We start from the raw sequence: 21,593 nt of genomic DNA, 5'->3' as shown, positions 1-21,593 counted from the left end.
TGTGTGTGTGTGTGTGTGTGTGTGTGTGTGTGTGTGTGTGTGTGTGTGTGTGTGTGTGTGTGTGTGTGTGTGTGTGTGTGTGTGTGAGACCCACCTGATGTTCTGGGTCTCGATGCTCCCTCGGGATCCGTTGGGACTTGGACAGGGCTCCGGGCTGGGGGGCAAAAAGGGAGACCGTCAGAACCACCAGGACCAGACTCTACATTACACCAGAGGACCTCCAGGAGAGCCCCGCGGGGGGCTCTCACCAGCTCCCGCAAGAGACACAAGACTCCTGTTCAGAATTCACCCGGACTCTTCATAACCCTTTCCCCCGCCACACCACTCTTACTCACTAATTGTATGTTGTACGTCCTGCCACTTGTACTTAGCATGGTGTAGCATCTTATCTTAACTATCTCTGTTGTCTACAGGGAATGGGTTAACCTAGTGATTGTTAGTGCTTGGCACTTGGTTCTATGAACATCCTCTGTACTGACAGTGATTTATTGTTGTTTCTCTTTCTTTTGACAGATGTACTTATTGTAAGTGGCTCTGGATAAAAGCGTCTGCTGAATGACCTGCATGTAAATGTAGGTGAACCCATATGTAAGCTGGTCTGCTGTCAGACTCCAGATGATTGGCTCTGGTTTGTGGGCGGGGCTCACTTGAGAACGAGGTGCAGGTTGGCGGAGAGGCGCGGGTCGGTGAACTGAGTGGTTCGGTTGTTGTGGTCCACAAAGTAGACCCGCCCCGTGGCCGTGTTCCGGATCTCCCAGCCAGGGGGCAGCGGACCCAACTCCTCACAGTTCACGTTACTCAGGTCCCTGTGGGGGGGGGGGGGGGGGGGGAAGAGGGAGAGAGGGAGGAGGTTATCAGGTAGAATATTAATCTTCATCACATATCATATAATTCCAGATTAAGTTGGATCCAAACATATTTAACACAAAAACAAACACTGAAGCACCGAAGAATGATGAGGAGCCGGAACTGCAGCCTGATGTGAAAAGCTTTGGTGGTCAGTCAGTCAGTGTGTGTGCGCGTGTGTGTGTGTGGCTATGTGTGTACCTGGGGACCCGGGGGTCGTGCCAGGTGCTGACCCCTGTCTGCGTGTGGAGGAAGTACACCTGTCCCTGCTGCGTGGTCCGCTGCTCTGTAACACACCATAAACAAGCTTGTTAGGGGACAGCCAATCAGAGAGTGAGCCCATCTAAATAGGGACTTCAACAACCCATCAAAAGAGCCAACATGGGAGGGTAGCTTATCAGAGGGAACAGCCAATCCGAGAGGAGAGGCAGGAGGCAACACACGTGTGACTAGATGAGAGAAAAGAGACACAAAAAGGTGAGGGAGAGAGAGAGAATCTGTGGAGATCAATAAGCACTAGTGGTGCAACGGTTCACGGATTTCCCGTGATCCATACGGATCAACCATCACGGTTCGGGACGCAAGTGATCCGCGGATCGGCTGATAAAAAAATATATGTTGTGCGTTGACGTGATCAGCGCATGTTTAGAGGACAATTCCGGTATTAACAACATCATCAAGTATCGTAGCGAAATACAGTTTCTGTTGTGTTTTATTTGGCGTTCCGTAAATCCCATTGAACGTAAACCGGAACCGGAACCGGACATGTTTAGGTTTGTTTGTAGTCTTTTCGCTCGGTTTGCCGTATCAACAGTAGGGCTAGAACCGAGCGAAAAGACTACAACCAACCCCCCTTGCAATGAGCAATGATTCTCCCAACCGAAATCAATGGATTTACAAAATGCCAAATAAAACACCACAGAAACTGTATTTCGCTACCAAACTAAAAAAAAGAAGATAGGGATGTCTGCATTGCCTTGGGAGAGTGTAGACTCTAAACTCTCCCCAGGCAATGCAGACATCCTGAATTGTAAATCCAGGGTTAGGGATTATTTACTATCCTATCCATGTTAAAAAGAAGAAGGAATAATGCCTCAGATTGCACATTTTTTAAATATTGACCATGCTTAAAGGAAGCAGGATTATTAACTAATTTGTCACTTTATTTTGTTTTTACACAGTTGAAGATTCTATTTAAAGTCACATTTGTCTTGTTATCTTCATTGTTGTTGTTGATCCGAAAATGATCCGACCCGTGACTCAAAAACCGTGACCCGATCCGAACCGTGAGCTTTGTGATCCGTTGCACCCCTAATAAGCACCAATCAGAAGGAGACAGTGAGACTTAGAGAGAGATACCGAAACAGTTGTAGACAGCCATACAGACAGAGGTACCGACACAGATACAGACAGACAGACAGAGATAGATACCGACACAGACAGACAGACAGAGAGCGAGACAGAGAGAGATACAGACATAGATGTAGACAGACTGACAGAGAGACAGAGAGAGAGATACCTACACAGATATAGACGAAGGACACAGAACATAACAGGACGAGCCAGAGAATAACAGAGACGGACCGTGAGGCAGACAGTCAGATAGGCAGACAGTCAGAGAGGCAGACCGTCAGATAGGCAGACAGTCAGATAGGCAGACAGTCAGATAGGCAGACAGTCAGATAGGCAGACCGATGACCAGTGTGGTTGGAGTCTGTTAATCAGAGTCTGTTAATCATGTCTGAGACATGAAGTCAGATAAACAAGAACTCCCTGGAGATGTGTGTCTGCATATGCGTGTCTGCCTGTGTGTGTGACAGCCTGTGTGTGTCTGCGTGTGTGAGTCTGAGGGTTTGTCTGCGTGCGTGTTTAACGTGTGGCTCTCTGTATGTGTGTGTATTAGGGGTGTAACTATACATGTATTCGTATTGAACCGAATCGGTACGGACGTCACGTTTCGGTGCATGGATTTATACGGTATAAAATTCAATAAAACTGGCGTGCAAATGAATTAATGTAATGCGGCACTAATGTTAGATATGCAAGTTCTTCAGGGACAACTAATGGCGTGTTTCCACCAGAGGGTGTGCGTCGGTTCAGTTCGCTAAGGTGCGGCACGGATCGCGTTTCCACCGCCGAAAATGGGCGTGACCCAGGCTGAGTCGTATTGAGCCGTACTCGTCTCGCTGTACTCCTCCGTTGGGGTACAGAGATGCCTGAAAGGGTGCCGTCGAATTCGAGCTACACACGCCGACCGTTAATTGGTCGACAGATCGCACTTCCGTGAGTCAGGGGGATATTAACAAACAAACACATTATCCGCAAGGTTTTTTTGGACAACGGCGAAAGCTAGGTTTATTGAAGAAAATGTCGCAAAAAGGGACATCCTACATTGTTGATCTTTGTTCATTGTGCGCGTTCTTCTTTTTCCTTGGATTTATTAGCAGCCTACACTGTGACGGGCTGCTATGAGGTCACAATGCTAACATTGCTGCCGTGGCTATCGTCATCCGGGTTACTGTCAGGGTACTGTCGGTGGTGGAAACGCGAGCCGTAACTGAGCTGTGCCGAGCTGCACCTTCACTACTCCACCAAGCCGCACACACACCACTGTGTGTGTGTGTGTGTGTAAATAACGTGTCTGTATGTGTGCATGCTTTTGTGTGTGTATGTAGTGTGAGTGCATGTGTGTGTGTGCATGAGTTCAATACTGTTTGTGACTATGCAGTGTTAGTGCATGCCTGTTTGTGTGTGTGACTATGCAGTGTGTGTGCAGTGCATGTTCTTGTGTGTGTGTGTGTGTGTGTGTGTGTGTGTGTGTGTGTGTGTGTGTGTGTGTGTGTGTGTGTGTGTGTGTGTGTGTGTGTGTGTGTGTGTGTGTGTGTGTGTGTGTGTGTACCGTATCCCTCGGGCAGGTCGGGGGGGGCGTGCAGGTGGGTCCTGCTCATGTAGTTGCGGTGGCGCTGCGACCGGACTCGCCTCTCCTGGGCGCGCTGCTCTGTGGGCGGCGCCACGGCGGTGGGCGTGGCCCCGTTGGCGCTGATGGGCGTGTTCTCGTCCACGATGCAGCTGAGGGGCCGGCCCGGGCTGGAGTACTCTGAGGCCGGCCTGGGGGCGGGGTCTCCGTCAGCAACCAATCAACTACAACCTCTAACGAGCCTGGGGGCGTGGTCATCATCACTAACCTATCAGCTATGCCCTCTAACGAGCCCGGGGGCAGGGTCACCGTCAGCAACCAATCAACTACAACCTTTAAAGAGCCTTGGGGCAGGGTCACCATCAACAACCAATCATCTACAGACTCTAACGATCCTGGGGGCGGGGTCACCATCAGTTACCTATCACCTACAGCCTCTAACGAGCCTGGGGGTGTGGTCACCATCACCAACCTATCACCTACAGTCTCTACAGCGCACGGATCAGCAAGGCGGAAAATTTGTGCCAAAAGTCACGTGACAAACAAATGTCCTGTGATTCACTCTACACAACAACAGGTGGCGTTGTTCCTGCCAAACCGCACGGATTCCGTACGGTTTCCGTGCGGTTTAGCACTTTTACCGCGCCATTCTAGGGCCAGTTAGTGGCCTTCTTGGTTTTCCATAGAATCCACACACGGTTGGCCGGCATCAAATAAAGATTTTGGGGAGAAAAAAAGATCGTCCTGGCGGCCTTAAACTGACTCAACAGCGCCACCTGCTGTTGTGTAGTGTGAAGCCTTCCGATCCACGCGCAGATTTCAGTGTTCTGTACTTGTAGAATTGTTTTGTGTACTTGAAGGATTTTTTTTGTACTTTGTGTAAAACATACTGTATTTCTTTCTGAAGCAAAATGCATTAGTTTGTGAATGATGTTTTGTATTTGCAAACCACACTGAGCGTGTGTGTGAATCATTGTGCGTGAGTAAAACACGTTTTGTGTGCGTGTGAATCGTTATGCGTGAGCAAAACACGTTTTGCGTGTGTGCGGGGTTTTGGCATGATTCTAACTCCATAGGGCGCTCCCACTGGGTGGGGGGGCAGGGGGGGGGTCTGGGGGCTCACCTGGTGGGGCGCTCCCACTGGGTGGTCCGTGTGATGTGGTTCAGGTACTGGATCCGCCCGGACGCCGTCCTCCTCTCCTCCCAGCTGGACACACACACACACACACACACACACACACACAAAGTCACACACACACACACAAAGTCACACACACACACACACACAGAAGGGGAGTGAGTTTCACTCTGAGTCCTCTGAGCCGGCTGAGGTCACGAGGTCACTGATGAGAACCAGATAGACTCACCCGTCTGGCAGGTCGTTGTCAAACAGCTGGCTGCAGTCCACCACCGGCCCCCCGCTGCCAATCCTGTCTCGGGACTGGAGGCTCACTAGACACACACACACACACACACACACACACACACACACACACACACACACACACACACACACACACACACACACACACACACACACACACACACACGTGATATCTTTCATTATATTCTATCATTACCTGCTCTTTCAAAATCAACCCCCTAGTGACATCACAAGAGGCAGTGCCCACCCAAGGTGGCTTGTTCCCACTGATAGACTGGGGCTGCCCCCTACTCACCCACTATCTGTCCCCGCACCGTGTCACTGTCGCTGGGGCTCAGCTTGTTCAGGTCCAGCCTCTGGTCTGGAGGGCCAGAGAGGGAGACAATGTCAGGAGAGAGGGCGAGAGAGAGAGAGAGAGAGAGAGACAATGTCAGGAGAGAGGGAGAGAGAGAGACAATGTCAGGAGAGAGGGTGGGAGGGATAGAGAGCGAGCGAGAGAGATAGAAAGGGGGGGAGGGCAAGAGAGAGAGAGGATATAGATGAGAAATGGGAGAAAGAGAATGTCTCCCTCACCCATCTGTCAAATTAATTAACTAGTTCATCGGCATGAAAAAAACGTGTCCAATATAACATAATATAACAGTTACTGTTTGTAAACTTTTGTCGTTTAAATACAAATCAGTGTATTAAGTATAGCCTTATAAAGCCTTCTCTCCTGCTCCGCGTGGAGCAGATGTTGTGCCGCGCGGTGTGGAGCACCATGGTTCATAAAGAGCTCTGTCTGAGACGAGGGTTCAGCGGAGAGGTCACACACACACACACACAGCCGCTCCCTCTGAACACGGACACAGCGTCCTGCCAAAGTCTGGAGACTCTGGAGAGATATACCAAGTCTGGCTGCGTGTGTGTGAAGTTCCTGTGTAATTGAGTGCAAAACAATGTGTGTGTGTGTGTGTGTATGGAGTTTGTGTATGGAGATAGTAACACAACAGAGAACAACATGGAATAGATGCTCAAATAGAGAAAAAGAGATAAACAAAGAGTTAAAGGAAAGAAAGTGATAGAGAGATGTGAGTTCAATAGAAATGGACAAATAAAGAAAGACAGACAGAGAGAGAGAGTGCCAGAATGATCGGCAGAGAGAGAGAGACAGAGAGACAGAGAGACAGAGAGACAGAGAGACAGAGAGACAGAGAGAGAGAGGTCAGTGTAAAGGGGTTTTCCTGCAGACTGATTCCACCAACCATCGCAAGGTCCGGTGTCTGGCTGAGATACAGCAACCCAGGATGCATGTCTAGACTAAACAGGCAGCTTAACAACCACACACGCAGGCATCACACACACACACAGGAACTGGAGGAGAGGACACGACCGCCACAGCTGTCCACGACGTGCATCTCGAAAACCCACAAACAAACAACCTGTCTGCCAACACAGTCCGGCAGGGAGAGACCACACAGACCCTAGAGACCGGTCTGCCAGTACAGGAGGGAGAGACCACACAGACCCTAGAGACCGGTCTGCTAGTCCCGGAGGGAGAGACCACACAGACCCTAGAGACCGGTCTGCTAGTCCCGGAGGGAGAGACCACACAGACCCTCTAGTCTAGACCTCCTGCCTGCCTCGTCCGTAGACAGGGACCAGACAGAGTCTCCTGGGGTCTGACAGCGGGCCAGACCGGGGGAGAGCCGGGACGGGGGAGGGGGGCGGCAGGGGTGAGGCAGAGGGGAGAGGGAGAGCCGTCTACCTCCTGCAGCTGGGCGAGGCCCTCTGGTTTCCTGCAGCGTTCAGACAGAGGCTTCTAGGGAACTACCCCCACCAGGGGGGGGGAGGGGGGGGTCCACCACAGAGGGCTCGGTATATATTCTAACTGTGATCTGGTGGTATCTCCCACCATGCACACACACAGACACACTCACACACTCCCTATGAACACGGATAATGCGTCCTGCCAAAGTCTAGAGACTCTGGAGAGATCTACCAAGTCTGTCTGCGTGTGTATCAGTCTGTCTGTGAGTGTGTAGGGAGTAGGGTTGCCGCGGTATACGGTATTACAGGTGTTACCGGTGTTGAGGCCAACACCGATTACTCGGTGTTGCACGCCGGCAACACCAAGTTTTTTTTTGTTTTTTCTTTCAGTAATAAAAAAACGAATTCAGTAAAAATTAATAATATAATTATAATTAAGAAAATTAAAATGTGTAGAATAGGCCACAGTTCTGCTCTGTGTGGAAGAGAATTGGCGAGCCGAGAATAGACGCACTTCCTTACAAGACCGGTAACCATAGCAACGCCGGTAAACAAACCCCACAAAGCCCAATCTCTACGTGAGCTCCCCGCACTACGGCCATCCGGAGGCGAACAGAGCTTTTGGCCGTGATATTATGATATATTATATACATAGAACGTTATAAGACGCGGAGAATTGGCGCGCAGCCAGCCGCTGTCACCGAGTGTGAGAGGAGAGTTGACGGAGAAGATGGCGGTTGACCTAGTTTCAAAGTTAATACCGTTTATACCGGTAATGACACAAGCGTATTACTCGGTGTGAAAATGTCCACACGCGACAACCCTAGTGGGGAGATGGGAGCAAAACAGAGAGGAGGAAAACAAATAGAGAAAAAAGGGCGGAGAAATGGTGGTATCTCCCACCAAGCGGCCCTCCCCCTGCACTAATGTGTGCGCGCGCGCGCGCGCGCGTGCGTGCGTGCGTGCGTGCGCGTGTGTGTGTGTGTGTGTGTGTCCTTACAGCCCGTGTCCTTGAGGCGGTTGATGGCGTTGGACAGCAGCCGCACGCAGCCCAGGAAGCCCGCCCCCTGCTTCTTGTGGATCTTCTTGTGGTTCCACACACTAATGGTGATGGAGTCCGCCTTACCGATGTACCTGGAGACAGGGGTTAGAGCATAGGTCACATGGGTCACATGTCATCCGGATCATAGGTCCTCTGGGTTCCAGCAGTCAGACCCTGTTATAACGCAAAGTCTGCGTGGAGGTGGCAAAGAGCCTGGGACGCAAACCAATCACATTAAAGGTTGTATCAGCGATGTTGGGTGACGTCACTTCTGTTGGTATTTGAAACGAGATCCCAAACAAACAGAGCCAGTACGCCCCTCCCTTCTGTGTTTCGTACGTCCAGTAAAAACTATCATGCACGCAGCGCAAAACCCCACAGCACCCACCCCTTGTCGCTGATTGGTTAGAATACTATTTATTTTGGTTTTGAGTGGTTGGTTGCACCATTTGTATTTGTGTACGATCTCGGAGCGCCGAATTCCTACAGACGCAGGTTTTTGACGGCCTGCTTATGGGGCGGGCAGCTAGCGGATCGTGAGGAAAGATAAGATGAATGCGATCATTTATGTTTCGGCCTAGAATCACTGAAACATCCTTTTAGGGGCGGAGTCACCTCCTCTGGCTTCGTTTCGGGAGACAAAGAGAACCAGTCTGCTCTGGTTGATGAGGTGGTCAGAGCCTGACTGATACTGGGATGTTCTCCATCCTGTTGCTCTTCATGCTGATATAGATCAGCTTCACATGGAGGAGGAACCTGGAAGAACACGGACTCAGAGGGAAACTCAAGAGGCTCTTTATGACCACAGAGGGAAGAGCTGCAGGCCCTCACAAACAGCCCCAGAGCAGGAAGTGGCTGCTCCCCAGGAGTGGATTCCCAGCATGCAGGTGTGGGGAGGAGACAACAAGAGCCAGGCGCACGGGACAGACACACAGACACTGATTCAGCACTCGGATTTATTCATCCTCCACTCCCTGATCGTCTCCTTCACATGTTCCTCCTGCTCCTCCTCCTGTCCTCCCTGAGCGGCCCCAGCCTCTCCCTCTATAAGAGAGGCTCCCCTGTGTTCTCCTCCTCCGTGTTCTCCTCCTCCTCCTCTTGGCCCAGACTGTTTGATTCTGGGCCAAGAGGCTTCTGGGCTGGGAGAGAGTCTCAGAGCGGCTAGCGGCCACAAACTGCCTGGAAAGCATCTCAGAGCGGCTAGCGGCCACTAGAAGTGGCTAGGATAAGCTAGGATGATCTAGGACCACCTATGAGCCTACATGAGTAGCTTGGGTAAGCTAGATTCAGCCAGGCATGTCTAGGCCTAGCTAGATGCAGCTAGGAGTAACAAAGAACACACATACGCTCCATTTAGAAGAATGGGAAAAGAAGCATTACAATCACAGCCCTACTAAACCAGAGCTGACTCACAGCCATGCAGCTCATTAGTCTGGATACAGGCTTTTAATAGCGTCTGAAAGCCATAAAGCACGCACATAAACGCCTGGAAAACCTTGAGGAGGCAGCCTTTAGCAATCTAAAAACAGGGGTTTGTGTACGGAGAAAGTAGATAGATAGGTCGAATGTAGCCCCCCCCTGTCTGAGACCCCCTGGTTGGTCAGACATGTTGCTCGGTCATTAAGACCCTGACCTGCAGACCTCTGACCAGACAGAGACCTCCTCCTCACCACCGGGCTGCATCACCCAGAGGTTCTCCTCTGGTGGACCTGCGGTCCCGTCGTCTCTCACCAGACGGCTCATTAACTGCCAGCCTGCCTGGAGGGCGGAGACGTGAAGCGCTGTCAACCGCTCCAGCCTTATCTAACGAGGCTTAATGTGACCGGGACTTTATGAGGCGGCCAGGGGACAGTCGGCCGCTCCAGAGACCAACGAGCAGAGTGAGAAGACCGTATCAGGACCAGAGACTTTATGTTTCTCAGACAGACACAGAGATTGTGTGATGTAAGATGGTCATGTGACGGCCCGGGTGTGTGTGCGTGCGCGCTTGCGCGTGTATGTGTCATCGGGTGAAGTTAAAAGTTTAAAACCCAACCATAGAGTGGCAGTTGTATCCGTGGCAACCAAACAAATCGAGAGACTCTCTCTTCCTATTCCTGCTGGGGGGGTGTGTGCTGGAAAATTACTGGAATCTCTCTCTCTCTCCCTCAACTGCTCCCGCCGGGACACCATCTGTGGGAACCTTCCAGCGCTCCGGTGTTCCAGTGCTCCGTGCATGTGCTTTGGTCATGCACGGAAAATACTACGGCCCGACACGTAACCCCCCCCCCGCTGTCTTGGCGTGGTCCGCTCCGTCCCGGCGGCCATTTTTAGCCTGACGTTATGTCATCACAACGGGTTAGGACACCGGCTGGGGCTAGCTACATAGCCTGTTAGCTAGGTCTGTGTGCATTTGGGTGTAGGGTAGGGTGTTTGCATAGTCTGTCCGTCGCCCATGTATTAGCATGTTTAGACAATAAGCATTGATTGTCTGGCTGTATGGTGTGTTAGCATGGTCTGTCTGTATGGTGTGTTAGCATGGTCTGTCTGTATGGTGTGTTAGCATGGTCGGTCTGTCTGTCTGTCTGTCTGTCTGTCTGTCTGTCTGTCTGTCTGTCTGTCTGTCTGTCTGTGAACAAAGTGCGGCTGCAGTAGCTGTCAGCCTGTAGCGCTGCAGTAGACTGGGAGGGGGGGGGGGGGGGGGGGGGGGCACTCACAGGTCATAGTGCTGGTTCCATTTGGGGTCCAGGGTGTTCCTGACGGTGTCGGTGGAGTGGCACTGGCCCGACCCATCCACCACCACCTTGGAGAAGGGGTCCGGGAGACCTGGAGACACACAGACCTTCAGAGACACCCTAGGGACAACCCAACAGACACTAACTTACACAACCCAACAACATCACAAACAAACAGACATGCGCAAACAAACAGACACACCTAGACAAACTGGACAGACGGGCTCCCCGGGTTAATGACATGTGACCAGGGAGCACAGACAGCGATGTGTTCCTGCTGATAAGCTACTCATAAGCTCCGTGCAGACGACCCGCCCCTGACCGGTCAGCTAATAGCACACATGTGGGGAGAGACAGCAGCCAGCCAGACTGGCTGACTGTTTGCTCTGGAACGCTGAGAATGCAAGGAATGGGCACCATGGCAACCACCTGGATGGTGGTGGGAGGGGTGATGCTGACTCACCATGACAGCCCAGATCCAAACAGTCCTAAACATCACCCAGCACGGGTCACCTCACAGGATGACCCAGGTCAGAGGTCGCTGAAGGGCGAGCATGCTCAGTGACCCAGACTTCCCTGGTTCCCCACTGAGGGCTGACCCCTTCCTCAGCGCCTACCTCAGTCTACAGTCATAAAGACATCAGAACAGGCATAGCAGACAAGGTTACTCACGGAAGAAGTCCTTCTTCACCAGGTTTTTGGCGCAGAGCACTGAAAGAAAGAGGAGAACACAGACAGTCAGTACACATTAACGTTCACATTCAGGGCATTCATCAGACGCTTTTATCCAGAGCAACTCACAATAAGTACATTAGTCAGAAGAAATTACAAACAACAATATATCACTGTGGGCACTGGGTTAACCTATTCCCAGTATTCAACAGAGACTGCTGAGATAAGGTTTTACACGATGCTTAGTACTATTATTAAATGCAGGGATGCAGAACATACAATAAGTGCGTAAGAGGGGGTATGTGTGTGTGTGTGGGGGGATGGGGGGGGGGTAAGGGGGGGGGTGGCTATTCAGAGTCTCGGTGAACTCTGACCAAGTGAGTCTGTAGTCTTTGTGGAAGCTTGGAGCGACTCTGCGGTCCTAAAGTCAGCAGGGAACCGATGGAGGATAACTCCTCCTCCCACTGACGATAGCATGTCTAACATCAAGCTTGATGCATTACTTCTGGACTCCGCATGGACTCCGCCCCTCTGGAGACGAGACCGTCGGACAGACTCTGCATACCGGCGGCCCAGTGCCCCTCCCATCAGCACCAGTTCACAGTGCCTGCCATGACATCACCGCCATGGTATTTACTTCTACTTCCTGTCCTGACATCATAAGCCAATCGCAAATCCATCCCCGCCTTTTTAAACGCTTTTTAATGTGTTTCTGAAGCTGCATGGAAACAGAGACGCAGGCTGTAACCAGTGACGCAAACCCAGCCCCTCCTTGCCCCGGCTCTGGGACCAGGGTTCGATTCCCGGGGAACCGATGCTATGAAGGGACTCACACACGCCGCCATAGTAACGCGACTCATGATACACGCCTGTCAAGCCGGTAACATACACGTCTGTCAGTCATAGCTCTGGAAGGAGATGACCTCATTACAGTGCTCGGAGGCTTGGGTCTTAGTCCAGCAGATCTGCATTCACCCCCCCGCCCCACAGATGTGCCCGGGCCGCCCCGGAGAAGGAGAGGAGCCCGTGTTCTGAGGAGGAGCTGCACTGGGGGGCTTCTATTCAAAGGGACCTTCTGAATACAGGTGCAGGGATTCTAGCTGCACTGAGACAGTAACTCAAAGGAGGCTGGGACCACACCAGCCCCCTTTGGCTGAGAACCAAGCACTCCAGACTCCTGAATTACAGAGTCTAGAGTCTGGAGTCTCTGGTCAGACAGTGACTGGGCCGTGGTCAACCTGTAGCCCCATAGCATTCCTCTGTTCTGGAGTGTGTAGCACTGATGCTATACTATGACTGCATGTTAGCAGTGGATTCCCGTTTATTAAACCACAGAGGAAGAGAGCGAGGTAGAGAGAGAGCAACCAAAGGGAACTACAATGCATAACTAGGAGAAATAAGGGCAGACACGGCCAAATACACACACACACACACACTTAACGTCTAACATCAGTAGGCGCCATTAATAAATGAATGATAGAATGTGTGTGTGTGTATCTTTATTGGTATGTGTGTATCTGTATTGGTGTGAATGTCTGTCTGTGTGTGGGTGTGCGGCAGGGAGGGAGAATGCCTTACCACAAACATGGCTGGGAACAACTTGGCTTACAGAGGAAGACACTTCATTACTCAGCCATCTGGGATACATCTCCACACACACACACACACACACACACACACACACACACACACACACACACACACACACACACACACACACACACACACACACACACACACACACACACACACACACACACACACACACACACATCTTAATGCTGCGCAGACCACAGAAGACTGATGAACCTTGATGAGGTGGAGTTCTCTCCAGCCAATACGCGGGGACTGAAAGCTCGGTGCAGCTTTGATGCATAAGAAGACCTTCCTCCGTACGGACTTCCTCCCTTATCCACTCAAATACAGACCTGTAGGCAGGTCTGCTGTTTGCCCGAACATCTGACCAGTGAAACTCTAGACCTTAACTCCAGCGTCTGAGGGAACGACGACAGCAGCGTGGGCAGGCGGTGCGAATAGCGTCTGTCTGTCTGAGGAACCGGATCTCAGACGCAGGCAGCCAGACAGACCTACAGAGCATCCCTCAGGAATGACCCGGAGCAACAGGACCCTCCCGGGACGCGTCTGCACCCAGACCACAGCGGGGCGACCGGGGAATGGCCCCATGCTACAATTAGACCGGCCGGGCGCCACGTGGAACAGACCAGCGCATATCGCTGGAGACACAGAGGAGGAGCGGCTGGAAGGGGAGGGGAGGGGGACGGCACCGTCGAGCAATTAGAAGTAACATCAGTAGGCGCCATTAATATGGTATGGTAAATGGTAAATGCTCTGCATCTATAAAGTGCTTTTCTAACCAGTGGCCACTCAAAGCGCTTTACAATATTGACCAACATTTACCCATTCATGCACACATTCACACGCCGACAGCGGTGTCAGCCATGCAGGGCGACAGCCAGCTCGTCAGGAGCATTCAAGGTGAGGTGTCTTGCTCAGGGACACCTCGACATGCTAGGAGGAGCCAGGGATCAACTAGCAACCTTCTGATAACCAGCCAACTTGTTCTACCTCCTGAGCCACAAACGGTATGAGATATGAGGTCTCACGGTGTTAGATATGAGAAGCTGCTACTCTCCTCTCTAAACGTTGATTCATCAACACCAAACGTGCATCGCAATCTCTGGAGAATAGTTGGACGGTTCTGGTCGTTCATCAGGAGAATGTGGGAGCTGGTCTTGGGAAGAAGGGCTGACCTCCTGGTCCGATGGAGCGATAAGAGAAGTTCTTTATTCCTCCCAGAGGGGCGGTTTGGGGATGAAGCTTCTACTGTCCTGAGATGATCGGCTCAACCTGACGATGCAGGAGCCACGAGTTGTCAGGGAGGACACACACACACACACACAGCCTGCCTCATTCACACACACCAGACAGGCACACACACACACACACACACACACACACAGCCTGCGAGGCAGGAATGCTGCTGTCTGCAGAGCAGGAGCAGCGTTTTGTTGACAGTCTTCTAGTAAACACAGTGTGCATTGTGCCACAGAATGCTGGCCTGGTGGAAACGCTCAGTGGAACACACACACACACACACACACACACACACACACACACACACACACACACACACACACACACACACACACACACACACACACACACACACACACACACACAGCTGAAGGGTTGGAGTCCAACTACTCCCCCCTGGGAGTAAATACCGGTCATATTTAAAGAATACTGATACAACTTCTATAAAACAAAAAGTATTGGACAGTTTGATGACTCAACATTTTAAGATATTAATGATCACTAATTAGTATATTGATAGGGTATTATTAAGGGATAACAAGAAAAGTCGATATCCCTTCTAAAAATAGAATTGCTCATGAATTTGGTACATTTTAATACCCTTAAAACAATAAAGGTTAACAGCTTCTTCAGAGTTGTCTTAATCAATGTGCTCCATAGAGACCCCTAGTGACCGAAGACGGAACTGCAGAGGTGAAAGCATTAAAGGGAAACATCACCCATTTCCATTAAGATTTGTATCGTTAGAAAAACCCACTCATATTTTTGAATGGTCGTGCATCAATCCCTTATTTTCTGGAGAGACTGGAGAGATCCGTATCGATCTCCAACACTTCCTGTTTAAGATGACGCAATATGATGATTTTTGCGTAGAAGTAAATAGGAAGTGTAAGAGGGGAGGATTCTCGTAAGACTACAAGCACTAGGGGGTGGGACCCACTGATCTAGATCAGCGGGAGTGGCCAGCGAAGCTGTGCATCGTGGTGCATGGTGGGAGTTGTTGTCTTAAATCCACAAGCGCCAAAAAGTCACTTTCTGCCTTTTCTCGGTCAAGACGGCACCAAATTAGAATTTTATTTTATTATTCGACTACATATAGGACCGAATTTCAATACATATTCATGCCTCCACCGGTGCAATGCTCCTTTAAAGACTAGAGAAGGCTAGGCAGCCTCTTGGAAAGCAAACCTGAAACATTTAAAATAAGTTACTTAACAGCATAATTTAACAAGTTACTTTACAATATATTGAGTATAAAAACATGCCTGTTTTATAACGTCAAAAATAAAAGTCATGTAAACAGGGAATGCATTGATCAGCAGAATACGGCAAACTTAAAGGCCCACTATGCAACAATTTTAGTTACTTAATTATGCAGGTTGAGAGTCATTCTGATCGTTCTACAACCGTTTCTGGGTCGTTTGGCGGGTGTTTCATTGCCCCCTGTCGCTTCTCCAAGGAAAAAGCGAAGATGCAACTTGCTCTGTTCGGACCGTCACAATCCGTATGTGATGCAGCGGAAGTATCCAATCGCGCCTCGAAAATGTAGTCAGATGGCTTTACGGCACAGACACACCCCCAAACATGGCACCGGCTAGATATAAACAGCTAGTTGCGAGGCAATTCGCCTTTCGCTAAGCCACACCCTAGAACGCAGACTGGCCAATCACAGCGGAGCCAAAAAGGGAATGAATGAATGCAAGGGTGGCGGGGCTTAGCGAAAGGTGAATTGTTGCATTCATCATGGATCAATCCACTGATAAGGGACCCATGAGGCGACTGTCGGTGGAACAAAAGAAGAATAAAAAGAAGTTGGACCAGAAAAGAGACCAGACACGAGGGAAAGGGGAACTATGCAACTGTTTTGGCTTGATTTACCTTAATATAACAGGTTAAGAGTCATTGTGATGGTTCTATTATACATTTTTGTTTGATTGGTCGTTGTGTCGATTGGTCGGTTGTTTCTGCCGGCGACCCGCCGCCCACTGTCTCGGGTCTCGCGAAGTAACGAATTGCTTTACGGCACAGACCCCCAAACACGGAACCGGCTCGATATAAACACAAGTAACTAAGGGATTGTTACATTCATCATAGATCAGCAGACTAAAAAGAGACAGAGAAACCCAATGTCGGAGGAACAGAAGAAGAGAAAAGGGAGACTGACTGACAGAGAGGCCAGATACGAGTAAACGTTGGGCGAGCTTTTCAGGAATAGCGTGAACTGAAAGAAAAAGAAGACTGCAAATCAGACGCAGACTTGGCCGTGTTGCTTTTGAAATTGAAAGTACCCTTGGGTGAACTTTGTCTTCGTGGTATTCTTGATGTTGATAGTCTCTGTAAAAATGTGTTTGCTTGACCATTTTGTTGTGAGCCCTGTAAAAATGTTTTTTCTCGACCGTCTTGTTGTGAGCCCTGTATGTTTCTAGCTTGCTTGGTTGCAACCATGGAAACACCTTTGTTTCCATGGGTGTTTTGCTGTTCGTCTGTCTCGTCCCCCAGATACAGGCTGGATCCCCGAATCCAGGTTCTTGTTTATTTAGATTATTATGTTGGCCAACACTCTTACACTGATTGTTCTGTTCAACCAAAGATCAAACGATTATAATCTAGGATATAAATTCTCCCCGTCAACTATAAAAAAGTATATATCTATATATTTATGTTTATTGAAATACAAATACACCATTTAAAAAATGTATAACCTTGTCTACACTTTATGAGCATCTACTTCGGACATGGCTCCACGCATTCGCCGGCTTCTTTGAAAACAAATGCACAAGGCTAGCGTAGAAGTGCATGGGGAAGGGTCGTCAACGAGTTATTACGACAGTGTTGTAAAATATCTACTACGAAGCTGTATGGGGCGCTGTGTAGAGAAAAGTGTGTGCGCAAAGCAAGAAACAGCGAAGAAATGTCCGATCCTGCATAGTGGGCCTTTAAGTCCACCATCAGCACGTGAACACCATAGGGATTGGGTTTGGACAACTGTCAAACCCACTCCGTTTACTGTGGCTCCATATTGAAGTAGGGGACCCCCCCCACCTATCCTGACCTGGGGTCAATTGGCCACAGCCCCAACTTCCAGGTTAAAACATGTTCAACAAGCCAGACTGTTTCGAGCCACAGCTGATGGTGTTTGTTTTAAAGCTGCCCTGCTGGAGAACACAGCGCCGTTGATGAACCACCTTATCTTTATGATCCACTCTGAGGTATACAGGACATAACGGGTCAGCCTGTCCCCCGTCCTCACAAACCCAGACGGTTCCCGTATCCTACTGCCAGGCCATGCCCTGTTACCTTACCATGGTGATCCCGCTGCCAGCTGGTTGGTGGCCTCGGACAGAGACGTCCAGAGTGACATGGGTCCAGACAGCCTGGCAAATACAGAACCCGATCAAATAAAGGGCTCTCTCGCTCCGGGGGGTACGAGGGAAAGAGGAAGGACGGAATGGGCCTCGAGTCAAGACAACCTGGCTGCTCCTCTTTGGACGAGACCCAACGACCCGCTCTGACCGGGGCGCCTGCTACAGGAAGGAGGGTTGATTGCTGCACTCAGATCACTACAGCATCCTGTTGGACCCACACAGCCTCCCTACGTGCAGGAGGATGCAGAATCTATGGATTAAATTAATCAATCTAAACTAATGTCAACGTAAACAGGGTCCCGGGTAAGGCATCGAACAGAGGTGATGGGGGGTAGCACCAGCGCTCTGACGTGCGTGTACTAACAGAGTGTCAGGGACTCTCTAACCCTAACCCTAAACCTAACTCATGGTTCGAGGCGCTTACATGAATAAACGGGAAGGATCCGACTCTGGAGAGTCGCCGCCCTTCACCTCTCAGCCCAGCGAGGTGTTCAACCATCAGGTGACTGACCACACCCTGACCCCACGCCACAACCTTGAGCCCAAGACGCTGATCGGACACTTTCCCCTTGTTATGTCCAGTCCATACCAGCATCGGTTTATGTAAACATTTTTATTTATTATATTTTTTGGACGGGCCCTGCAGCTTGGACCTGGGCCATATGGTTTCAGACCAACACACACACGGTACAGCCCTCATAGTGCTGCAACATCGACATCACATCCATCCATTTTAAACAGGCATTCTGGAAGGGCTGCCATGACTCAGAACTACTATACCAGCCTACAGCTATTACTGGTGAAACTGTGAATATGTCTGTCTGTCTGTCTGTCTGTCTGTCTGTCTGTCTGTCTGTCTGTCTGTCTGTCTGTCTGTCTGTCTGTCTGTCTGTCTGTCTGTCTGTCTGTCTGTCTGTCTGTCTGTCTGTCTGTCTGTCTGTCTGTCTGTCTGTCTGTCTGTCTGTCTGTCTGTCTGTCTGTCTGTCTGTCTGTCTGTCTGTCTGTCTGTCTGTCTGTCTGTCTGTCTGTCTGTCTGTCTGTCTGTCTGTCTGTCTGTCTGTCTGTCTGTCTGTCTGTCTGTCTGTCTGTCTGTCTGTCTGTCTGTCTGTCTGTCTGTCTGTCTGTCTGTCTGTCTGTCTGTCTGTCTGTCTGTCTGTCTGTCTGTCTGTCTGTCTGTCTGTCTGTCTGTCTGTCTGTCTGTCTGTCTGTCTGTCTGTCTGTCTGTCTGTCTGTCTGTCTGTCTGTCTGTCTGTCTGTCTGTCTGTCTGTCTGACACACACACACACACACACACACACACACACACACACACACACACACACACACACACACACACACACACACACACACACACACACACACACACACACACACACACACCTCGAAGTTCCCCTGTTACCATGGTGACTGCATGATGGAGCTAGAGAGTCTGAGAGAAGGGTTTCTCTGTGCTCTCCTGGATCTTCATTCCGGTCACACCTGCGGGCTGAACCAGCCTCCCCAGCACCCAGCCCGACAGAAGGCCAACGTCCTAATTTCTCTTATCTTTGTACATTTTCTAAATGCCCATTATCTTGATGATTGCGCTGCTTGTAAGACAGCACGGCCGTGTCTGGTTGCAGGGCCTGCTGTCCTCAACTCCACTTCATTCAAACGTCCTTCAAATGTGATGCAATGGATCTAAATAAAGCCTCTCTTGAATAACAATGTTTGCTCTTTTCCACGATGATTCATCATTGCAAAATCTCTTTTTATGGGCTTTTTGTTCCTCGGGTTGATAGGACAATAGAATAGAAGGAATGGGTTTGGGAATCCAACCTGCGTCACTTCAAGACTCTTATGCGCATAAGAGCACACAAGAAGAGGAGTGATAGTGATTGAACCAGGTTGTGTCTCCTGTAACGATGTCGAGGGGATCCACGCAGACTTCTCTGATGGGTATTCCCATGATGCATTGCTTGAACGGTTCCTATCTATCACAGTGCACAGCAATGATATTCTATGTGATACGTGCTGCACCACGTTCAGAGCTACGACTGACCAGAGGGAGGCAGAGTTCTGCTTTCTCTACGTTCCAACTAAGGCCGAGAATAGAATTGAATTGAATTGAATAAGACCTGCAGATACGTTCTCACCTTATAGGACTGGTGAAGGTTCATCAGAACCGTAACTAACTAGTCTAGAAAACCAATTAAAAAACACAACATGATCCGTCTCATCCCCCCCACAAGGAACGTCTTTCTCTGGGGCTGCAAGTAGACGGAAAAGAGACAGAGACAGAGACAGAGAGAGAGAGAGAGAGAGAGAGAGAGACCAGTGCACAAAGAGCCCCACTGTGCCTGAGAATCAATGAACCCCAGCAGACACCTGGGGAAGAGACCGGTCATGTGACCCAACTCTGACGAGGGGAGACCGTTACTATGGTAACAATCACCAGCCAAAACAAAATGAGCACGGTCCTGCATCCTAGTCCTCCTATGAGAGACAGAGACAGACGGAGAGAGCGAGAGAGAGAGACAGAGACAGAGACGAGTGAAGTACAGAGAGGTAGAGATTAAGAGAATTGTGCAATAGAGAGGAGTGAGTTTGTGGGTAACCAGTAACAGCAAGAGGAAGTGAGCGTGTGGGAACAGAGAGAGAGACCAGTGAAGACCCTCTGGTTCCCAGCTCTAACCCAGGCTTCCCTCAGCCGATTCCAGTGGGAACCAGGTCACAGAAGTCGCTCTGCACCGTTTTACCTTTCCTCAGGGTGTTGTGTTCAAGAACGTACCAGAAAATATCAAAAGACTAGCGTTGTCTCTTTGTAGGAAACACCGAAAGCAAATAGAGTCTAAATGGCTTCCAGGTTATGACCCAGCGGACCAATCAGAAGAGCCTTCTGTCTGCTAGAGTCAGGAAGGAGGAGACCGCCGATCCGAATGCAGAACATAGCAGCTCACACACACTCCCATACCGCGGGACTGGGTTAGCCAACGCAGCGGCTCCACCGACCTCATGTCCAGGTACAGAGAGTGCTAATGCTAAACATGCTTCCATATGGAGGGGCCACTAGCTAATGCTAGCGTTAACATTGCAGGTCCACACATCCCCATCCCACGGCCTCCAGGGTGAGCACCAGCAGCTGGTTGAGTCAGAGCCCTGGGACGAAGCGTCCCCAGAGAGGCAGCGAGCAGCGCCAGTACCGACCGCTCCACCACAGCGGTGTTCAAATGGCCCTTTAACCACTCCTTAACAAACCAATTTATGTAAATGTGCTAATCCCGTACGGCCGCCGGTCCTGCAGTCGGCCCCACGAGCCAAAGTGATCGAGGAAAAACCCCTTTGCCAGGAAAATCTCCTTTTCCCTGTGAAACAGCGGCGCTGTTCGCCAAGATTCACTAAATGAGAGCTAGGAAACTAGATGGAAACTAGACCCCGGCCGCACGTCACCTCACAGGGAAACAGGAGGAACGCTCCGGAAAACAGAGAGGTGGAAGAAAGCTCCGGAAAACACAGAAGTGGAGGAACGCTCCGGAAAACACAGAGGTGGAGGAACACTCTGGAACACAAAGGGGTGGAGGAATTCTCCAGAAAACAGGAGTAACGCTCCGGAAAACAGGGAGGTGGAGGAACACTCTGGAACAGCGGAGTGGAGGAATGCTCTGGAAAACAGGAGGAACGCTCCGGAAAACAGAGGGGTGGAGGAACGCTCCGGAAAACAGAGATGAGGAGGAATGCTCTGGAATACAGAGAGGAGGAGGAACGCACTGGAATACAGAGTAGAGGAATAACGCTCCAGATAGGAGGAAGAATGCTCCAGAAAACAGAGAGGCGGAGGAACGCTCCTCTCCAATTCACTGTCATCTCTTCCATACCGTTTTATTTCACCTCGCTGAGGAAATAAATCCCACCATTAAGACTTCAGCCCAGCCCATCCCATCCCGGTCTCGCTGCAGCGGGAGGGAGGGAGGCCGTCATCCCCTGGCGGTCAGACTGTGATGTGCACTTAAGGACCGGGGTGTCTGGACACAGGGGAGGAAAGGAGCAGGAACCTCCACCCCCCTCCCCAAACCACCAGCAGCACAGCCCT

General features: G+C 50.4%; 1 protein-coding gene across 1 annotated transcript in view; it reads right to left on the bottom strand.

Moving 5' to 3' along the window:
- Nucleotides 1–21,593, bottom strand: part of smurf2 (SMAD specific E3 ubiquitin protein ligase 2) — a 44,879-nt gene that overhangs the window by 11,788 nt on the left and 11,498 nt on the right. The window contains exons 2-11 of the mRNA XM_056583546.1: nt 11,325–11,363; nt 10,635–10,743; nt 7,897–8,030; nt 5,443–5,508; nt 5,131–5,215; nt 4,887–4,970; nt 3,746–3,954; nt 1,048–1,132; nt 648–806; nt 95–154 (exon numbers count right to left, since the gene is read on the bottom strand). Coding sequence (XP_056439521.1) covers nt 95–154; nt 648–806; nt 1,048–1,132; nt 3,746–3,954; nt 4,887–4,970; nt 5,131–5,215; nt 5,443–5,508; nt 7,897–8,030; nt 10,635–10,743; nt 11,325–11,363 — 1,030 coding nt within the window. The remainder of the gene's footprint in view (nt 1–94; nt 155–647; nt 807–1,047; nt 1,133–3,745; nt 3,955–4,886; nt 4,971–5,130; nt 5,216–5,442; nt 5,509–7,896; nt 8,031–10,634; nt 10,744–11,324; nt 11,364–21,593) is intronic.

The sequence above is a fragment of the Gadus chalcogrammus genome, chromosome 2 (assembly GCF_026213295.1).
Source record: "Gadus chalcogrammus isolate NIFS_2021 chromosome 2, NIFS_Gcha_1.0, whole genome shotgun sequence".
Lineage (NCBI taxonomy): Eukaryota > Metazoa > Chordata > Actinopteri > Gadiformes > Gadidae > Gadus > Gadus chalcogrammus.
Note: the sequence above shows the minus strand (reverse complement) of the source record. Positions and strands in the feature narration are given on the sequence as shown.